The sequence below is a fragment of the Leptopilina heterotoma genome, unplaced genomic scaffold (genome assembly GCF_015476425.1).
Source record: "Leptopilina heterotoma isolate Lh14 unplaced genomic scaffold, ASM1547642v1 Lhet_60, whole genome shotgun sequence".
Taxonomy (NCBI): Eukaryota; Metazoa; Arthropoda; class Insecta; order Hymenoptera; family Figitidae; genus Leptopilina; species Leptopilina heterotoma.
In genome coordinates, this window is record NW_025111138.1 from 6,927,958 (window position 1) to 6,947,498 (window position 19,541).

General features: G+C 21.9%; 3 protein-coding genes across 4 annotated transcripts; all 3 read right to left on the reverse strand.

Moving 5' to 3' along the window:
* Positions 1 to 2,658: 2,658 nt before the first annotated feature.
* Positions 2,659 to 12,852, reverse strand: LOC122509331 (globin). The gene is made up of 4 exons (XM_043623307.1): positions 12,707 to 12,852; positions 12,162 to 12,319; positions 6,604 to 6,829; positions 2,659 to 3,649 (listed from the first exon to the last, which is right to left on the reverse strand). Exons 2-4 carry the CDS (start codon positions 12,314 to 12,316, stop codon positions 3,521 to 3,523), a joined length of 510 nt encoding a protein of 169 aa, XP_043479242.1. The 5' UTR covers positions 12,317 to 12,319; positions 12,707 to 12,852; the 3' UTR covers positions 2,659 to 3,520.
* A 600-nt stretch (positions 12,853 to 13,452) lies between these two features.
* Positions 13,453 to 16,272, reverse strand: LOC122509335. 2 transcript variants are annotated; one of them, XM_043623314.1, is made up of 7 exons: positions 16,059 to 16,272; positions 15,773 to 15,992; positions 15,192 to 15,374; positions 14,671 to 14,917; positions 14,166 to 14,266; positions 13,961 to 14,087; positions 13,453 to 13,715 (listed from the first exon to the last, which is right to left on the reverse strand). In XM_043623314.1, the coding sequence occupies exons 1-7, from the start codon at positions 16,205 to 16,207 to the stop codon at positions 13,627 to 13,629; spliced, it is 1,116 nt and encodes a 371-aa protein (XP_043479249.1). In that variant the 5' UTR covers positions 16,208 to 16,272; the 3' UTR covers positions 13,453 to 13,626. The 2 variants fall into 2 exon arrangements, with proteins under 2 accessions (XP_043479249.1, XP_043479250.1); XM_043623315.1 differs by lacking the exons at positions 13,961 to 14,087; positions 14,166 to 14,266.
* A 450-nt stretch (positions 16,273 to 16,722) lies between these two features.
* LOC122509339 (deoxyhypusine hydroxylase) lies at positions 16,723 to 19,540 on the reverse strand. The gene is made up of 4 exons (XM_043623323.1): positions 19,401 to 19,540; positions 18,793 to 19,074; positions 18,026 to 18,349; positions 16,723 to 17,054 (listed from the first exon to the last, which is right to left on the reverse strand). Exons 2-4 carry the CDS (start codon positions 19,070 to 19,072, stop codon positions 16,744 to 16,746), a joined length of 915 nt encoding a protein of 304 aa, XP_043479258.1. The 5' UTR covers positions 19,073 to 19,074; positions 19,401 to 19,540; the 3' UTR covers positions 16,723 to 16,743.
* Position 19,541: the final 1 nt, after the last annotated feature.

Here is a 19,541-nt window from a genome sequence, read left to right on the forward strand (position 1 = left end):
TTCTTAAAATTCAATATTTTTTTTTCTCTTTTATGGGATTTAGCTTCATTATTTTTGTGCTTTTGGAAAATATTTTACTTATTAAATTTTCTCGACTCTTTGGTAAAAATTCTAAAATTATCGAAAATTATCAAAAATTCAAAAATCCGAATTTCTTAAAATTCAAATTTTTTCTTCTCTTTTATGGAATTTAGCTTTATTATTTTTGTGCTTTTGAAAAATGCTTTACTTATTTAATAGTCTCGACTCTTTGGTAAAAAATCTAAAATTATCAAATATTCGAAAAAATTCAAAAATCCGATTTTCTTAAAATTTAACATTTTTTCTTCTCTTTAATGGGATTTAGCTTCATTATTTTTGTGCTTTTAAAAAATACTTTACTTATTAAATTGTCTCGACTCTTTGGTAAAAATTCTAAAATTATCGAAAATTCGAAAAAATTCAAAAATCCGATTTTCTTAAAATTCAACATTTTTTCTTCTCTTTAATGGGATTTAGCTTCATTATATTTGTGCTTATGGAAAATACTTTACTTATTTAATACTCTCGACTCTTTGGTAAAAAATCTAAAACTATCAAAAATTCGAAAAATTTCAAAAATCCGAATTTCTAAAAATTCAACATTTTTTCCTCTCTTTTATGGGATTTAGCTTCATTATTTTTGTGCTTTTGAAAAATACTTTACTTATTAAATTGTCTCGAATCTTTGGTAAAAAATCTGAAATTATCAAAAATTCGAAAAAATTCAAAAATCCGAATTTCTAAAAATTCAACATTTTTTCCTCTCTTTTATGGGATTTAGCTTCATTATTTTTGTGCTTTTGAAAAATACTTTACTTATTAAATTGTCTCGAATCTTTGGTAAAAAATCTAAAATTATCAAAAATTCGAAAAATTTCAAAAATCCGAATTTCTAAAAATTCAACATTTTTTCCTCTCTTTTATGGGATTCAGCTTCATTATTTTTGTGCTTTTGGAAAATACTTTACTTATTAATTACTCTCGTCTCTTTGGTAAAAAATCTAAAATTATCAAAAATTCGAAAAAATTCAAAAATCCGATTTTCTTAAAATTCAATATTTTTTCTTCTCTTTTATGGGATTTAGCTTCATTATTTTTGTGCTTTTGGAAAATACTTTACTTATTTAATACTCTTGACTCTTTGGTAAAAAATCTAAAATTATCAAAAATTCGAAAAATTTCAAAAATCCGAATTTCTAAAAATTCTAAATTTTTTCTCTCTTTTATGGGATTTAGCTTCATTATTTTTGTGCTTTTGAAAAATACTTTACTTATTAAATTGTCTCGAATCTTTGGTAAAAAATCTAAAATTATCAAAAATTCGAAAAAATTCAAAAATCGATTTTCTTAAAATTCAACATTTTTTCCTCTCTTTTATGGGATTTATCTGCATTATTTTTGTGCTTTTGGAAAATACTTTACTTATTTAATAGTCTCGATTCTTTGGTAAAAAATCTAAAATTATCAAAAATTCGAAAAAATTCAAAAATCCGAATTTCTTAAAATTCAACATTTTTTCTTCTCTTTTATGGGATATAGCTTCATTATTTTTGTGCTTTTAGAAAATACTTTACTTATTAAATTGTCTCGACTCTTTGGTAAAAAATCTAAAATTATCGAAAATTATCAAAAATTCGAAAAATGGAATTGCTTAAAATTCAACATTTTTTTTTTGTCTTTTATGCCATTTAGCTTTATTATTATTTGAATTTTTATTCAAGAGAAAAAATGGAAAACTGAAAAAATTTAGAAACTTTTAAAAATTCCAGGCCTTTTCCATGATTTCCCTGATTTCCAGAAGCCTTTTAAAAATTCCATATTATTTTCATGATTTTCCAGATTCTGTAGGAACCCTGCTTTTGTCTGACTTTCTTCTAAATTATCGAATTCAGTGATTTTTGGGGTGAATTTGGTTAAGTTGTAAAATGATTAATTTCTATTTGAATTCGTTTTTTTTTAATGTAGAAAATCTGATGTTAATTTAATTCTTTTTTCGTTATGCACGGCAAAAAATATTTAGCTGGATGAACTACAGATTTCACTTTAGTAGCGAAATTTTTCAGTGCTTCAATTAATACTTTCGTTATTCTAGAGAAACTTATCGCTATTTCAAGTAAAACTTTTTTCAGTGTGTAATAATTATTATTTCTTTAAAAAGTATTTAATTTAAAATGGCTTTATAAAATAGGCAATGCAAAAGATGACCCAGATACTAATTGTAATTGTTCTAGCCATAGTTTAAGTCTAGTAATGTAAATTCTATTTAAATTGAGACCATTGAGTGAAATTATTTGATTTTTAGTTAGTTAAATCTCTTTGTTAGGTTATAATAATTATTTCTTTAGAATTTTTTAAATTGTTTAAAATAAGCAGTCCCATACAACATTCCCGCGCGGATAGTTTGGCTAGTTTTCAAATAATTAGAAAATAATAAAAATAACCAGAAAACACATTTTTTTACGTGAAAAACGTATTTTTTTAAAAAAAATATTATAAAAATAATAAATTTCTTCTGAAAATTGGATATTAATTAAAAATTGATATCCAATTTTAAATTATTTTCAAAATTAATAACATTTTCAGTCCCTATTAAATAAATAAATACCCAAATATTAAAATTGAATAATTCGTGTATTAAACTCGCTTTATTTTACAAACATTTTCCCTACTTAAAATGCATTGAAATTTGTCATTTTTATAATAATTAATTACATTTTTTTGATTGATAATTAATGGATGCTTAGAGCAACACTTAAAACATTATTGATAATTATTTTTAATTGAGTATTTTACTCAATCTATAAATATCTGCTAGTATTTTTTTTCTTCTTATTCTTCTTTTGAAAGCATTTATTATTTACATAAATTAATAATCGTAAATATTTGAAAATTATCAATTCTGTTCAAGCCTCTCTATGCAAGAGTTATCTTAAAATATAACTTAAAAATACAATCACATATTATGTAAAATGTAAACATTATTAGATCATTTAATTAAGTTTTTCATATAAAACAAGTAGTCAACCCTATTAAAATATAACGTATCTTATTAGTTATTATAATTATATTAATAATATGTAATATTCAATATTATTATTATAATATTACAATTATAATTAGTAAATATTTTAATATACTAATTTTTTTTTACTGTTTATCGTGTGTAAAACATAGACACTGTTTTGACATTTTTTTTCTTTTTTAAGACAAAAACTTTGTTTTCAAGAAAATATTGATATTACCGATTTTTATTAATTTCTTTTTTTTCACTGAATTCATTTCTTTTAATTCAATTTAAATTTCATTTTTTAATTAATTTTACTTTTTAACTTGCAGGGGATTTTTTTTTTTTTGGTCTAGGAGTGTTGTCCTAGAAATATAATAACATAGCCACAGTGAAATTTGTGATAGGCCGGTATTTGATGTTTTTTTCATCAGCGAAAACATTTTTTCTTTTGTTAATTTTTTCAATTATAATTATTAACAAAGCTGTTGATTACTAAGAGTATGCTTTATAAAGGCATTCAAAAGCAACGTCAAGGGTCTTATTCCAAGCATCTCGTGTTTCTGGTGTGAATTTCGAGCCCAAACTTACGCCAATTATTTCCAAAATCACCGCTTTTAATTGCTGAAATAAAAACAAAACAATCTTTTTTAGATTCTTTGAATTATTTTGCATTTGAATTGAAAAAAAATGAATACAATTTTTTATTCTATTGGAATTTTCTTTTTTATTCGAAGAGAAAAATTATTATTTTTTTCTCAAACACAAAGAAAGAAATAGAATTTATTCGATTTAATGATTACAATATAAACTGTTGTGTCGCCGGTAATTTTCTACTAGAGATAGAAGGAGTAATTCCTTTTATTCATTTCTCCTTGATAAATAGAAAATTGTGGATGATTGGAGTTTAAACTTAATACCAATTTGATAAATTATTCCAATATATCTTTATCTCCCTTCTACTTGTCGTATTGATATAGAATTAAAAATATGAATATATTAAATATGACTTTGTGTTAGAAAAATATCGTTAATTCAAATCAATGAAGCGAACCGATTTAACGACTTGCGGTTTAACGAGTGTCTGACAATGTATACGCATTAACGCAGTGTATAATTTCCAACGCGAATCAAAAATCATTTGAATATTCAAATATTGTTTTCCCCCTGACGCATGAAAATAATGTCGTTAAATTGTTACTCTTTCAAGTACGTGACTATCCCTGTTAACTAGAAACTCAAATCATTATTCCGCCTCGCATCCTTCAAACAATATTTGACTAATTAAATTCTCCATATTACTAATAAGAGGAGAATCTCGTTTATTATGGCAAAATATCTCTCCAATTGTCGAAAAAATAATTATTGACAATTAAAAATCAAAAAATAATTACTGACAATTGGAATTCAAAAAATAATTAGTGACAATTAGAAATCAAAAAATTATTACTGACAATTGGAATTCAAAAAATAATTATTGACAATCAGAAATCAAAAAATAATTACTGACAATTAGAAATCAAAAAATAATGACTGACAATTAGAATTCAAAAAATAATCATTGACAATTTGAATTAGAATTTTCCGAATTTCTTCGAATTTATTTTTTCGTCTTTAACTCAACATTGAAAAAAATTGGATTCTTTCCAGATGATAAAATTTGTTTCTTCAGCGAAAAGAAGAGGCGAAAAATAAATGAAGGAAATATTAATAAACATGGTGAAAAATAAAACAGGCTTCGCACTCTTTAATTAATTGAGAAAGCAGTTGTAACACTGATAAGAAGCAGTAAAAAAGGAGCAATTGAAAAAATTAAATTTGACGAATTAAAAAACTCGTTTCAGTCGATTCCAATTTTTAATTAAAAATTAAATTCAAATATATTAAATTGAATAAGTTAAATTAAATTTTACAATTTTTCGAAAACCTAATTTTCTTCAAAATTTACAAATTAAATTATTCAAAACTTGAATTTAATAATATTTGTTAAATAAATATTTAAATACTTAGGAATTTTTATATATTTTTTCTTAGGAATTAAAATTTTACATAATAATTTCAATGTAAAATCTTTTGAAAATTAATTTTTTCTAAAAATTACAACTGCAATTTTTTTCTTTTTTTTGAATTTTCAAATATAATTATTTAAAACTTTAATAATTTAGAAAAATAGTAAATTAATAATTTTAAAAATTGAATATTTAAATATTATTATACTTTTACAGAAATTAAAATTTACAAAAATTTCAGTTTAGAGACCATTTGAAATTTTATTATTTTTAAAAATATTCAATCAATATTGAATTTCTAAAAATATTACTTTTAATATTCAGTTTATTCCTAGAATGTTGACTAAAATTCTTCTCTAAATCAATTATTAATTAAATTTTTTAATAAGTTTCCGAAAATTCTTATAGAATTCAATTATTTAAATACAAAAATTCAATTTTTTTATAAAAATTACAAATGTAACTTTTTTTGTTAACTTTAAAAAAAATTCTTAAAATTAGTTTTTTAAGAATATTTTCAAATCATTTTTGAAGGATAATAGATTTTTCTCTGATATATAATTAACAAATTTTCATATAATTAAATAAGTAAGTTTAGTCAATTTTTGGGGAAATAATTGAATATTTTAAAAGAATTTTTCGAGAATACTAAAAAATAATCAAGTTTTTAAAGAATTCTAATTAAAACAAACATGAAAATAGATGATTTCTGTACAAATTTTTTATGAGTCTATAAAAGTAGATTTTTTATAATTTTCTTTTTTTTTAGATAATTTAAACAATTTTTTAAATTATTAAAATTTCAATTGAATTAGTTTTCTAAAAATATTGCATGCAATGCAATTTTTCCGAAAATAATTCATTTTCTTAAAAGAATTTTTGTAAAATTCGAAAAACTAGTCAATTTTTCAAAGAATTTAAATGACGAGAATTAAATTATTTTTATACAAAAATAAATAATGGATAAAATAATTGATTATTTCTAAAAAAAAATAGCAACTTTATCTTTATTTATAGTGTTTTTTTCAAATTTTTACGGTGAGAAATAAAATTCATCGACAATTTAAGTTTTCCAATAATTTGATACTTTTCTACTACTTTGGGTAAAATTTCCCTACTTTTTTTAATCCTCTGTGAAAATTTCCCCTTCAAAAGAAGGGATTATTTTCCAAAAAAGTGCTAAAAAATATGTTAGATAAAAACAAAATTAACCTGTTGAGTGCGAAGCCTGATAGAAGAATAAAATATTAATAGTATTATTTAAATAGAAATTAAAAAAAAATTCCATTCTTCAAAATTGTCCAACTCTTTGTGAAATTCGCGAGGATTATGTAATGATCTAATTGACGCCAATTTAGTTTGAAAGAATATTTTAACTCATGCAGAAAATTCAATTATCGTTATGTTCAAAGTGACAGCAAGTTTAGAGACTTTATATTATATGTACAATGAATTTATGACTTTCAGCTCATAAAGTCTCTCGTCTCGTCGCCGCTTGTCAGTCTTAAAGAGAAGTATATGTACATTAGTCATGCAGAACTCGAAAAAAGAAGTTGTGAAGCTACTCACGTCAAACTGCTCTTTGGTTTGTCCACGTCTTCTGTGCCTCTCACCCAAGCTAATCAAGCTTGCTTCCATCAAAGGAGGATCGTTAATGGCATCGATCACACTGCCTAAGGCCGTCACAATATTCAAGCAATGTGCTTGGTATTTTTTATTATTTGGAAGCTCGTCCAATGGAACGTTGCTGAACGAGGCGAATAACTTTTGATATTCCGGATATTTTTTGAAATATCTGCAAAAATTTCAAGTCAAAGCCAAAATTTTAATCGATTTCTAATTTACACAATTAGGAGACAATTTATGTTTATTGAGAAAATAATTTATTTATTTTATTAATATATTAAAATTAATACTTCATAATATAATTCAAATTTCGAAAATTCGATTGCAAAGAAATTTATAATTTCGTTAAATTGAATTCGACGAGTTTATAATTTCGCTGAATTTTGCAATTCAATGGAATTATAATTTCGTTAAATTAATTTTCCCAAAGTTTTAAACATTCAAATGAACGAAATTTTTTTTCTACTTAAATAATTTCCAAAATTCCAATCTGCATAAGAAAAATAATTAGATACAATTAAACATTTTCTTATCTAATTGTACCAATTTTCTGAATTTAATAATTTTCAATATCCACTATTTTAATAAAATTTTTCAAAAGAATTCAATTATTTAAAACAATTGTTGATAAAATTCAACGCAAACATTTAATTATTTTCATAAATAATAAAAATTTCACACAAATTCAATTATTTTCATAAATAATAACACTAATTTTTTTGTATTTAAATAATTGAATTCTAGTAGAATTTTCTAATAAAAATTGATTTAAAAAAGAATTTTCGTTAAAATTTTTATATAATAATTGAATATTAAAATTTAAATTACTCTTCAAAGGGCCTTTGAGCCCGTATATACATTAAATAAATAAATAAATAAATAATTAATTAAAAGCATTAGAGTGTAAATTTTTAAAATAATTAAATTTTAAGAACATTCAAATTAAAATCTTTGTAAATCTGAATTTTTCATATTCTTAACTTCTCAAAGAACTTTTTCAAAAATTATTAAAAATAATGGATTTTTGGTAAAATTTTAGTTAAAAGCACTAAAAACAAAATTTAATTCTGGAGAAATTATAAATTATTGCAAAAATTCAATTATTTTTAAGAATAATAAAATTCTACGGAGAAATTCAATTATTTTTAAGAGTAATAAAATTCTTCGGAGAAATTCAATTATTTTCGTAAATAATAAAACTCATCGCAGAATTTCAATTATTTTTAGTACAATTTTAATCAAATTCCTCGAAAAATGTAATTATTCTTAAAAATGTTATTAAAATTCGTCAAAAGAATTCAATTTTAAGAAACATTCAATTATTCAATAAATTATTTTCTTTTTATTTAAATAATTTGAATTCTTGTAGAATTTTATAATAAAAATTGATTTAAAAATGAATTTCCGTTAAAATTTTAGATTACAATTGAATAATAAATGCATTATATCGTAAATTTTTTAAATAATTGAATTTTGAAAACGTTTCAAACTAAAATCTTTGAAAATCTGAATTTTTCATATTCTTAACTTCTCAAAGAATTTTTTTTCAAAATTTATTAAAAATATTTGATTTTTGATAGAATTTTATTTAAAAGCACTAAAAACAAAATTTAATTCTGGAGAAATTACAAATTATTGCAGAAATTCAATTATTTTTAAGAGTAGGTAATAAAATTCTTCGCAGAAATTTAATTATGTTCTAAAATAATAAAATTCAATTATTTTCACAAATAATAAAACTCATCGCAGAATTTCAATTATTTTGAATACAATTTTAATCGAATTCCTTAAAAAATGTAATTTATTCACAAAAATTTTATTAAAATTCGTCCAAAAAATTTAATTATTTAAAAATCATTCAATTATTTGCAATAAATTATTTATTTTTGTATTTAAATAATTTAATTCTAGTAGAATTTTTTAATAAAAATTGATTTGCAAAAATTCAATTATTTTTATAAATAATTAAAATTTCACAGGAATTCAATAATTATTTACAAATTTTTTAAAAATGTCTTATAAAATTCTTCACATTTTTAAATTATTTTCATAAATATCATAAACTTATCGCAGAATTTCAATTATTTTGAATACAGTTTTAATCGACTTTCTCGAATAATGTAATTATTCTTAAGAATTTTATTAAAATTCGTCAAAATAATTCAATTATTCAATAAAAATTATTTATTTGTGTATTTCAATAATTTAATTCTACTGGAATTTTTTAATAAAAATTGATTTAAAAATGATTTTTAGTTAAAATTTTAGATAATAATTGAATATAAGAAGCAATATAGGTAGCGGGAATTTTTAGAAATAATTTAATTTTGAAATAAATTTTTTGGAAAAAATTTAATTAAAAAAAATTCAATAAATTTCTAAAAATAAAAAAAAAAATTATTTAGAAGTTTTTATTTTTTTAATAGGTATGTATTTAATTGAAGAATATAAAAATAATTGAAATTTCGTAAAATTGAATATTGTGTAAACAAATGTATTTGGAAATTCTTAAAAAAAAAATTTTCGAAAATTATTAAAAATAGTTGATTTAGAGAAGAATTTTAGTTAAAAATTCTTGAAAATAATTTTGAAGAAGTACAATATTCTTATAATATAAAACAATGATATTATCACTGGATCATCTTCATGTTTTATAGTTATGAAAAAATTTAATTTATTGTTTTAAGTATGATTAATGATTAAATATTAATTTCTCAATGAGACAATTATTAGAATTTATCAAATAGCGTAGAAATTTTGGCATTTTTCAAAAGACCCCAAAAATATCTTTGTCGTGGAAATTGTGCCCACGAATAAATATTTCATTCATTAAAGAATCATTTTTTACAAAATGAAATTGAATATGAAAAGAAATTGAAAATGAAAAGAATTTGTAATGAAATTGAAAATGAAATGAAAAGAATTTGAAATAAAATTGAAAATGAAATGAAAAGAATTTGAAATAAAATTGAAAATGAAATGAAAAGAATTTGAAATGAAATTGACAATGAAATTTCTCAAACGAGATTTTAATAACTGCACACAGGTGTGAATTAATAAGAAAAATAAATTGTTTCATCATTTATTGAAATACAGTAGTTTCTTCATGAATGAAGATACGCTTAATTAATTTCGAAGTAAAGTACGTGCGTAGTTTACTAATACTACCAAGGTATGCAGAAAATAGTGCATCGCGCGTTGAATAGTAATGTCAGTAGCACGTGTGACAAGAAGCAAGTGCAATTAATTTTATAACACACTAAACAAAGTAGAATTAGCTTGTGGTAAATGTTTAAAGGCAAACCAGAAAATCAATACTTCTATCATAATACATATTTCAATATTCTCTAGATATATATTATATAAATAAATAGCCATGTATAAATAATAATGCTAAAACCCATATTTCTCGAAAATCACCGAGCACAAAGTGATTTATATCGAACGAAATGAAACTTAATATCATCGTAAATGACTTAATGTCCGATAAAAGGATTCAAAAATTTGCAATGTGGAAAATATGCAAAAAAAAAGAAAAAAATGTTCTTTTTATTAGTCGATAAAACTGAATTATTTGACGGGATCTTTTTTTAAAGGCTGTTTTGAAAAATTGTTTTTATATATCCAACGAAATTTATTTTTTAATTCAAAATATTCCTTTTTGTTAAAAATATTTTCTGTATTATAATTTCTTTTTTAAAAATATTTTCTATTTAATTTTCCTTTTTGTTAAAAGTATTCTCTGTCTAATTTTTCTCTTTTTCAAAATTATTTTCTACACTTTTTTCTTTTTGACAAAAATAATTTCTATATAATTTTCCTTTTTATTAGAAATATTTTCTGTATAATTTCCCTTTTTATTAAAAATATTCTCTTTTAAAAATATTTTGTGTACAATTTTTATTTTTATTGAAATATTTTGTATATAATTTTCATTTTTATTGAAATATTTTGTATATAATTTTTACTTTTTATTAGAAATTATTATTATGCAAATAACAAAATTTTTTATATATAAATTCATTTATTGAATAATTTCAGATTCAAAATTTTCAAAATTTACATATTAAGTACATACGTAATTATTATTATTGTTTTTTTTTTACAAATTTTAATAAAATTCTTCGAAACAATCAAATTATTTTTAAAAATAATAAAATTTTTCGCAAGAATTAAATTGTTTTTATAAGAAATAAAATTTTTCTCAGGAATTCAATTATTTTCAAAATTTTAATAAAATTGTTTGAATGAATAAAATTATTTTGAAAAATTGTAATAAAATTCTGAGAAGATTTTAATTATTTTCTAAAACTTTTAATAAAATTCAATAATGAAACGGTTCATTTCAATTATTAACAAACACGATTATTTTAAAAACTTGAAAGAAATGCTTCATAAAATTCAATTAATTTCAAAATTTTCTATTAAAATTATTTTAAAAAACTCCGTTATTTTAAAAAAATTCAAAGAAATTTTTCTAAAGAATTTTATTAGGATTTTCAAAAGTTTTAATAAAACAAGAATTCAATTATTTTCATAAATAATAAAATTCTTCGAAGAAATTCAATAATTTGAAAATTTTGATTAAGTTGTTTGCAAGAATTCAATTACATATTTTCTATATAATTTTCCATTTTGTTAAAAATATTTTGTATAATTTTTTCTTTTTTAAAAATATTTTTTATATAATTTTCCTTTTTGTTAAAAATATTCTCTATAATTTTTTCTTTTTTTAAAACTATTTTCTATATAATTTTCCTTTTTGTTAAAAATATTTTCCACACAATTTTCCTTTTTCCTAGAAATATTTTCTATTTAATTTCCGTTTTTATTAAAAATATTCTCTACATAATTTTCCACTTATTAAAAATATTTTCCGGATATAATTTTCTTTTTTATTTAAAATATTTTCTACCTATATAATTTTCCATTTATTAAAAATATTTTCCGTATAATTTTCCTTTTTATTAAGAATATTTTCCACACAATTTTTCTTTTTAAAAAAAATATTTTCCACATTGTATCGTGTTAATTATTAAACAATAAAATAATCCACATTTATTTCAATAATTTCTTTCCCCTCACGGCAAATTTCAACGGTTCTTGAAAATTTTTTTGAATTCTTCGGCACTTGAAGAAAGTACTCTCAAGGAATCAAAACCGGTTTGTAAATTATAGAATTCGCAAAAAATTAAAATATAAAATTACAAAAAAATTTTATATATCAAATTAAAATTACATTAGAAATTTAATACAGAAAATTAAAATTACACGAAACGTTTAGTAAATAAAATTAAAAATTACATAAAAAATTTAAATTTACACAAAATATTTAGTAAATAAAATTAAATTTCCGTTATTATCACACTTGAAGATAAGAGAAAACGTTAATATTTCATAATGATAATTTAATCGATGCTTATATTTGAAAAATTGAGAATATAATATTCTGGAGGAGAAGTTTGCGCATTTTAAGAAACGAGAAAAATCTGAGTACTCACGCAATCATTATTGCAACACCGGTGCCAACGGGATCCTTCTTTAAAATACTCCACGTGTTCTGAACAAGTTTTTTCTGCCTTCCCGACAGATTGGTCACAGGATCGATAACATTATCATTCGATGAATTCCATAACATGCTAAGCGAAGAACCCATCGTCTGTTTAAAACAAAAATTAATAAAAATATAGGACCAATATTACAAAAAAGAAACGAACTTATTCATTAAATTTGCAATTTTCTACGAAAACAAAGCACATTAAAAAAATATTTCTATTACTTCTATTAATTTATTTTGCAATGTAATTATTTTCAAACTCTCGAAGTAATTTGCAAATAAAAATGAATTTCTATATATTTTTGTTTGAAAAGTAGAAATCCTTTTTAAAAATTTTTTGGAATCTTTTTTAAAGTTTTTAAATTTTTAAAAATTTTTTTAAACTTTTTCCCCAAAGTTAGTTGATTTTTTGCAAAATGGAATTTTTATTTGAAAAAAAAATGAAAAGAGGAGAAAAATAAAATTTCAGTGGTAAACAATTTTTTTTACACTGTGTAATATTGATAAACAGTTCAATAACGGTTTCTTTTTTGGAGCACTAAACCTCTCGGAGTTTTGGCGAGAACTGTTAAACAACCTGTGACTCGTCTACATCTATACGTACTCATTTCCGTGACTCGAAGCGTGGTAGAGATGCGCTTTCGATCTCGAGTCTCTCTTTTCTCTTGTATTATATATTTGACAAACTATTTTTGTGCGCCGCGCATCCAAATTTAAATGTATTTATATGTTGTACAAATGTCATATATGCAAAAATAGACCGATTCAAACAAAAAATTTACATACTTTTTTCTCAAGTTTTTTTTTTTAAATTATTATCGCTTTTCAATTTCTTCAGAATCTAAGAAAAGAATATTTTATTTTTATTTATAAGTAACAAGTTTTGTTCTTATTTCATTTTAATTACTTTTAAAAATAAATATTCATTAAATAAATTAGAATTTATTTATTCTGAAGTTAATTTGATCTCTATAATAAATAATTACTAAAGTGAAAATATTTTTTCAGAAAAGCATTTTATAAAATAAAAATTGCTTATTGCAAATTTATTGATCGATTTATTATAAAATTATGTTTGGTTAATTTATTATAAAATTATTTTTGGTTAATTGAAATGTACTTTTATATAAAAAATTAAATATTAAATTAGAATATTAGAATAAAATGTTAAATTAGAAAATATTCAATTTCAACTGAATAAAAAGATTTTTTGAAAAATTAATACTTGCCTGAGAGATATTCTTTTGTCAATATTGTTGAAAATATCAGAAATATCTTTTGTCCTTCTTTAAATTCTAGAAATTGGAATATTTTTAGTTTCAATTATTTATTTCCGTCCATATTTATATGGAATATTTTTAATTTCAATTTAATTATTATTTTCGGAATAGAATCTTTGCATCTGATTATCATATTTGATTTTTATTTCCCACTAGTTGCCTCCTACGTTCTCGTGCTGTTTCCATCGTGTTTCCATTATCATTCGTTGAACTTGAAACTGAAAAAAGAAAAGAACTTTTTATTTTGTAAATAATGTAAAAAATATATTGATTTTTTTAAATTAGATAAATTTTAAATTAAATATTTAAATTGAATTAAAAATCAATAATTAAAGTTAATAATTAATAATTAAAATTAATAATTACAATCTGATAAAATTAGCTACTTAAATTAAATTGTAATGTAAATATTAATTGATTTTAAAATAATTACAGTAAATTATAATCAGTTTGAAACACTTACAAAAATAAAGTTCCGAATTTCGTCTCGATAATTTTAAATAGTTAACAGCATCATTAAAAGCTTCTGTTTTCTTGATAGATCCCTTTCTTAAATTTTTAACTGCTCTGCAATCAAGATTGCTCTCGCACTAAAATATTTATTGTACGCTTAAAATTTAAGAAAACGTAGATTAAATTAATTGGTTTAAATAAAAACAATAATCTACTGAATTTTCATCGATTGCCTCCATTCGAGAATCAGGCTGAGAATTTTTTAAATGCTTTTCAATGCCACGTTCACTTGATTGCCTCTTTTTATATTTAAGTGCTAGAAGAAATATTTATGTGCATTCTAGGAAATAATTAAATTAAATTTATAATAATTAACATTTGAAGGATAACATTTAAAAATTTAACAGAGATTTATTTAATTAATTTAATAATTAACTAAGAAAAATTTAACATTTGAAAATAATTTGCAATCATTTTTAGAATTGAAATAATGATTTATAATTAATCAATCAATCAATAAATTAATTAATTATCTATTTAATTAATTAATCAATCAATTGATTAATTAACTATTTAATTAATTTCAAAAAATTTTACAAAATATTTTTCAATTTCTTTTTAATATTTAAAAATTTGCAGTTAAATAAAAATTAATTAAAGTAAAATTAAGAATTACTTGAAATTATACAAATTCGGAAATTTAAATTCGTGGATATTTACTTGTTTCTTCGTCAATAGAACTAGTTTCAGAAAAATTACGAAACTGAATTCTCATCTCGCTTCTTTCTTTTCTTCTTTTTGTCCTTGAATCGTTAACATTTTTTCTTATTTTCGAATGCGTTGTATTTGAAAAATCAGTAACTAATGTCGACCATAAAGCAACTCTTGTGCACCAATAAATTCTTCTTGCTTCCCAGTATTCCAAAGATTTTCCATAAATCGTTCGATTTTTATTCCATCCACAAAGCTTAAAATAAATTAATTGTACTATTAATATTATTATAATAATAGGAGAAATATTTTGAATTTTCCCACCATTTTTTACGAGATGAATAATAATAATACAAAAACGAAACGAATAATTATTATTATTATTAATTATTGTATTATTAAATCATTATTATTGTCTAATTAAAAACTCTTATTTGATGTAGAAATTTATTTATGTAGAAATTTTATAGATTATTTGCTAAAATAAATAAAAGAATAATATAAATAGAATTAATTAAAAAATTACTTACCGATCGAAAAATAGAGTCGTCATTCGAATTAAATTTTAAATCATTCTCTCTATGAATTATCATCAGGGAATTCATTTTGTGAATTAAAATATTAAACTGATTCGACTGAATGACAATTTGCTCCTTTGTCATAAGTACCGGAAATTCCCATTTTAACATTTCCAAAAAATCGGACGAAAAATTCTGAAAAAAAAGAAAATATTTTTTAGTGATAAATGTAAATAAATATAAATAAATAATCATAAATAAATAAATACAATAAAATATAATATAAATCGAATAAATCCAGTAGAAAATGATTCCAATACTTTTTAGAACTAAAGCAAAAGCAAAATCAAAAATATAATTAAATAGGAATAAAATAGAAAAATATTTAGAGCAGAAAATAGAAAAAATTTAAATTTGTTTATAAACTAGGTATATAATTTATTAACGTCAATTGGATTACCAAAACAATAAAATACCTGAGCCCCTGAAAGCACGTTTGACCCAAATGCATAATTTAAATCCACTTTACTTTAAGGACTTGAGTTCTAATACTATCTAAAATGAATCAGGTACATAAAAATTATGTCACATACCTCGAGGTCCTTAAGAGTTAGTTGCATGTCTTTGTGAATCATGGCTATGAAATCTAAAACATCATTTCTCTGTTGGGGCTTATTAAAATAATCTACAATCAAAGTACTCATTATAGCACAAACTGAGGAAAATTTCTTTTTCATTTTAGCGTCTTGAACGAATTGCGGAATTAAATCGTATTGAAAGTACTTGATGTATTCAGGATGATTTTGAAAGAATCTAAATATAAAAATTCGATTATTTTTTTTCTTCTCTTAATTTTTCATCCTGAAAAAAGTAAATTACATTTTACCAAAAGCCGAACCATAATAGTTGACATCATTTTCCACTAATTGCCAAACTTTTTTCAAAGTCTCCGACTCCTTTGATTTGATTGAAATTTTATTCAATTTTTTCAATTGTTTTGCATTTCCATGGGAAATTCTATTACCCATTACGATTAACTATATTAATTTTCTTATAATTTGTAATTAAAATTATAATTTATAACTAAAATTGTAATTTATAATTATTTATAATTATTTATAATTAAAATTAGAATTTATAATTAGAATTAGAATTTATAGTTAGAATTATAATTTATAATTAAAATTACAATATGTAATTATAATGACAATATAAAATTATAATAATGAAATTTTTTCATTCGAGTTTTAGTATCATTAACTATGAATTAATTCACAAAATGTCAAAATAGAAAATAGAAACATTTGAACGCTGCATAAAAAAAACATTTTTTTCTTCTTTTTATTTCTCTACTTTCAATGTGGCAGTGTAAGAAAAAACTTTGACCTTATCTTCCAATTGTCAAATATAATCAATATTTTATTCAAGTAAAAATTTTAAAAAAATGTACAAATACAAAATTTATTAATTTTTTTTCGCATGAAAGAAATCAAAAAGTGTAAAATTTATAAATTTGAAAATTAGCGGTTAATAAAAAAATATACTAAGCCTTTTTTGTATAATGTTACGAGACAATTTCTGACAGAGTGTCAGCGTACTGAAATTCGGAACTGTTTTCATATTCACACATGTCCAAAGCAATAATGCAACTTTCGCGAACAACACGTTTTTCATCTTCGAGATATTTGTTCAAAATTTCCAAACAATCTTCAGTTGCAATTGCACCTAAAGCTTCGGCGCACTCGTGACGAACCATTTCATTTTCCTTTTCGTCCACAAGCGATTCCTTTAGGTATGGAACAGAAACTTCTTCTTGCAATTGCCCAAGAACAAATGCAATCTCATGACGAAATAGCGCGGTTCCTGCCTTTAAACCTGTAACAAAATTGAATCATTTTTTATTGAAATAAATAGATTTTTATATATTTTAATAATTTAATAAAATTCTTCGCAAGAATAAACTTATTTTCATAAGTAATATAATTCTCCGCTGGAATTTAATTATTTGCTATTCAATTAAAATAAAATTCCTCTCAAGAATTCACATTATTTTTAAAAATGTTTATAAAATTCATCGAAAGAATTGATTTTTTTCAAACATTTTGATACAATTCATTATTATAATTGAATTAAATTTTAAATACAATTTTAACTAAATTAAAAAAATTTTAATTGTCTATGAAACAATTACATTTTTTTCCAAAAAAAAATTAATAAAATTCTTGTCAGGAATTCAATTATTTTCATCATTTAAAAAATTCCTCAGAGGAATTCAATTATTTTTAATACAATTTCAATAAAAGTTAGCGAAATAATTCAATTATTTTTAAATAATTAAATTTCTTGAAAGAATTCAATTATTATCAAAAATTTAAATCAAATTCTTGTCATTAATTCAATTATTTTACGTTCAATTTGAATTTAACTCCTCGAAAGAATTTAAATTTTCTTTGAAGCACTTGAATTTGTATTTTTACAAATTTTATTATATTTTATTTATTTTCATAAATATTGAAGTGCTTTGCAGGAATTACATTATTTTCAATACAATTTGAATAAAATTTCTCGAAATAATTGAATTATTTTCCAAAATTTTCATAAAATTTGTTGTTTAGTAGGATTTAATTATTTTCAACACATTTTAAATTAAATTCAGTAAAAAAATCCAACAATCAGAATTTTTCTAGTAATTCTAGAAATTTGATATTTTTCCAGTACTTTAGATAAAATTCTCTAACGTTTCCCTGATTTTTCTGCCAAAATTTCATTTTTCTTGATCTGTGTCAGTTTGAAAAAATTTAATTAGTTTCTGGTTAGTAGAATGAATAATTAAAATATAAATTTACCTTCAGCAATGGCGATTGTACTTTCATCTGTTCGAATATTTCTCAATGCAAACATTGCACGATATCTATTAAAAAGTGATTCATTTTCATCCAAAAGAATAATTTTTAATTCGTCGATACTTTTCATTTCGCAGGGTGGTGCGGGATCAACAGAAGCGTAAGGATTTTTCGACAGTTTTTCCTTTGTCGATGCAGGATCATCCAACCATTGCAATCGTCTTAAAGCCAATTCGCAAGTTTCAGCAACCTCGGGGAGTGGATCTTTTGAGTATTCTTCAAGTATTGGAATCACTTTACTGTCACCAATTGCTCCCAGTGCCTCGCCTTTGTTTATTAACAGAATTTTGTTATCAATACGAATATTATTATATTTTTAAATTCTTATATATTATATTTATTAATTATATCTCACGAATCCTACTTTAAATAATTATTTTCTAGAGTTTTAACTAAAATTCTTTTTTAAATCAATTCTTATCAGAATTCAATTATTTAAATCCAAAAATAAATAATTTATAGAATAATTAATTATTTTTAAAAATTGCAACTGGTACCTCTTTATTAAGTTTTTGAAATTGGGGTTCAATTTTCTTTGATTTTCTTACTCCACTTACTTTATTATTTACAAATTAACTGTCAAACTTTGACATAACAATTCGAATTATAAAACAAAAAATTGGAATAAAACAACACTAATTTCAGGTGAGGACAAATTATTATTATTATAATATGATAAATAATAATAATAATATATTTAGTATTATTACCTGCTTCGTGACGAACCATTGGCTCTTGGGTCTTATCCTTTAAAACTTTAATAAGTACAGACAGTGCTTGAGTGTCTTGCATTTGTCCCAAACAATAGGCGAGTTCGTGCTTTAATAATGCAGACGGATCATTAAATCCCTTCTCTATTTGGTCGATTGCTAATTTTCCTCCAATATTTTTCAAGGTAAAAAGAGCTCGAAATCTTTCCTTTAACGGTCTGTTTTCGTCATTTAATACTCGGCCTATTGCCACAATGTCTTCATCTTTTACGTCTGCCATATCTAAAAAAACAATTAGTTTTACACTTCATTGTATAATTAGCCAACAATTTTTAATTAGTCATTTATCACAATATCCAGCTGCGATTAAAAAATACAACTCCCAAAGATTTTAACTAGCAAAAAATGAATCAGTAACAATTCTAATTGTTAATTACTACATTGTATTTTAATCAACTAGAATCTTATTTTTAATTCCTGTAATTCTTCATTTTTCTTTATTTTTGCTATTTTCCTATTTTATTTATTTAATTAAAATGATTAAAATTTTTAAATTGAAAAATTTACACATAACCTAAAAAGGAATCGAATGTGATTTATCCATATACCTTTTGGGTGCGTCTTATTAAAAAATCACAAGTAACAGAGAAGAGAAAAACTATTATGTAATTTTTCCACTTGTCAATTAATTTTAAACAAAATAGAAAAGTTATTTAATTATTTAAATAATAAAAATCAAATAACGTCAA

Excerpts from the sequence above, each read along its gene's own strand:
- LOC122509335 (XM_043623314.1), bottom strand. The coding sequence starts at position 16,207 with ATGGGTAATAGAATTTCCCATGGAAATGCAAAACAATTGAAAAAATTG. Across the intron at positions 15,375-15,772 it reads TAACTCTTAAGGACCTCGAG|AATTTTTCGTCCGATTTTTT; the intron begins GTATGTGACATA and ends CTTTTTTTTCAG. Across the intron at positions 14,267-14,670 it reads TTCTATTGACGAAGAAACAA|CACTTAAATATAAAAAGAGG; the intron begins GTAAATATCCAC and ends TATTTCTTCTAG.
- LOC122509331 (XM_043623307.1), bottom strand. The coding sequence starts at position 12,316 with ATGGGTTCTTCGCTTAGCATGTTATGGAATTCATCGAATGATAATGTT. Across the intron at positions 6,830-12,161 it reads GGTGTTGCAATAATGATTGC|ATATTTCAAAAAATATCCGG; the intron begins GTGAGTACTCAG and ends AAATTTTTGCAG. Across the intron at positions 3,650-6,603 it reads AAACCAAAGAGCAGTTTGAC|CAATTAAAAGCGGTGATTTT; the intron begins GTGAGTAGCTTC and ends TTTTTATTTCAG.
- LOC122509339 (XM_043623323.1), bottom strand. The coding sequence starts at position 19,072 with ATGGCAGACGTAAAAGATGAAGACATTGTGGCAATAGGCCGAGTATTA. Across the intron at positions 18,350-18,792 it reads AATGGTTCGTCACGAAGCAG|GCGAGGCACTGGGAGCAATT; the intron begins GTAATAATACTA and ends TAATAAACAAAG. Across the intron at positions 17,055-18,025 it reads TACAATCGCCATTGCTGAAG|GTTTAAAGGCAGGAACCGCG; the intron begins GTAAATTTATAT and ends ATTTTGTTACAG.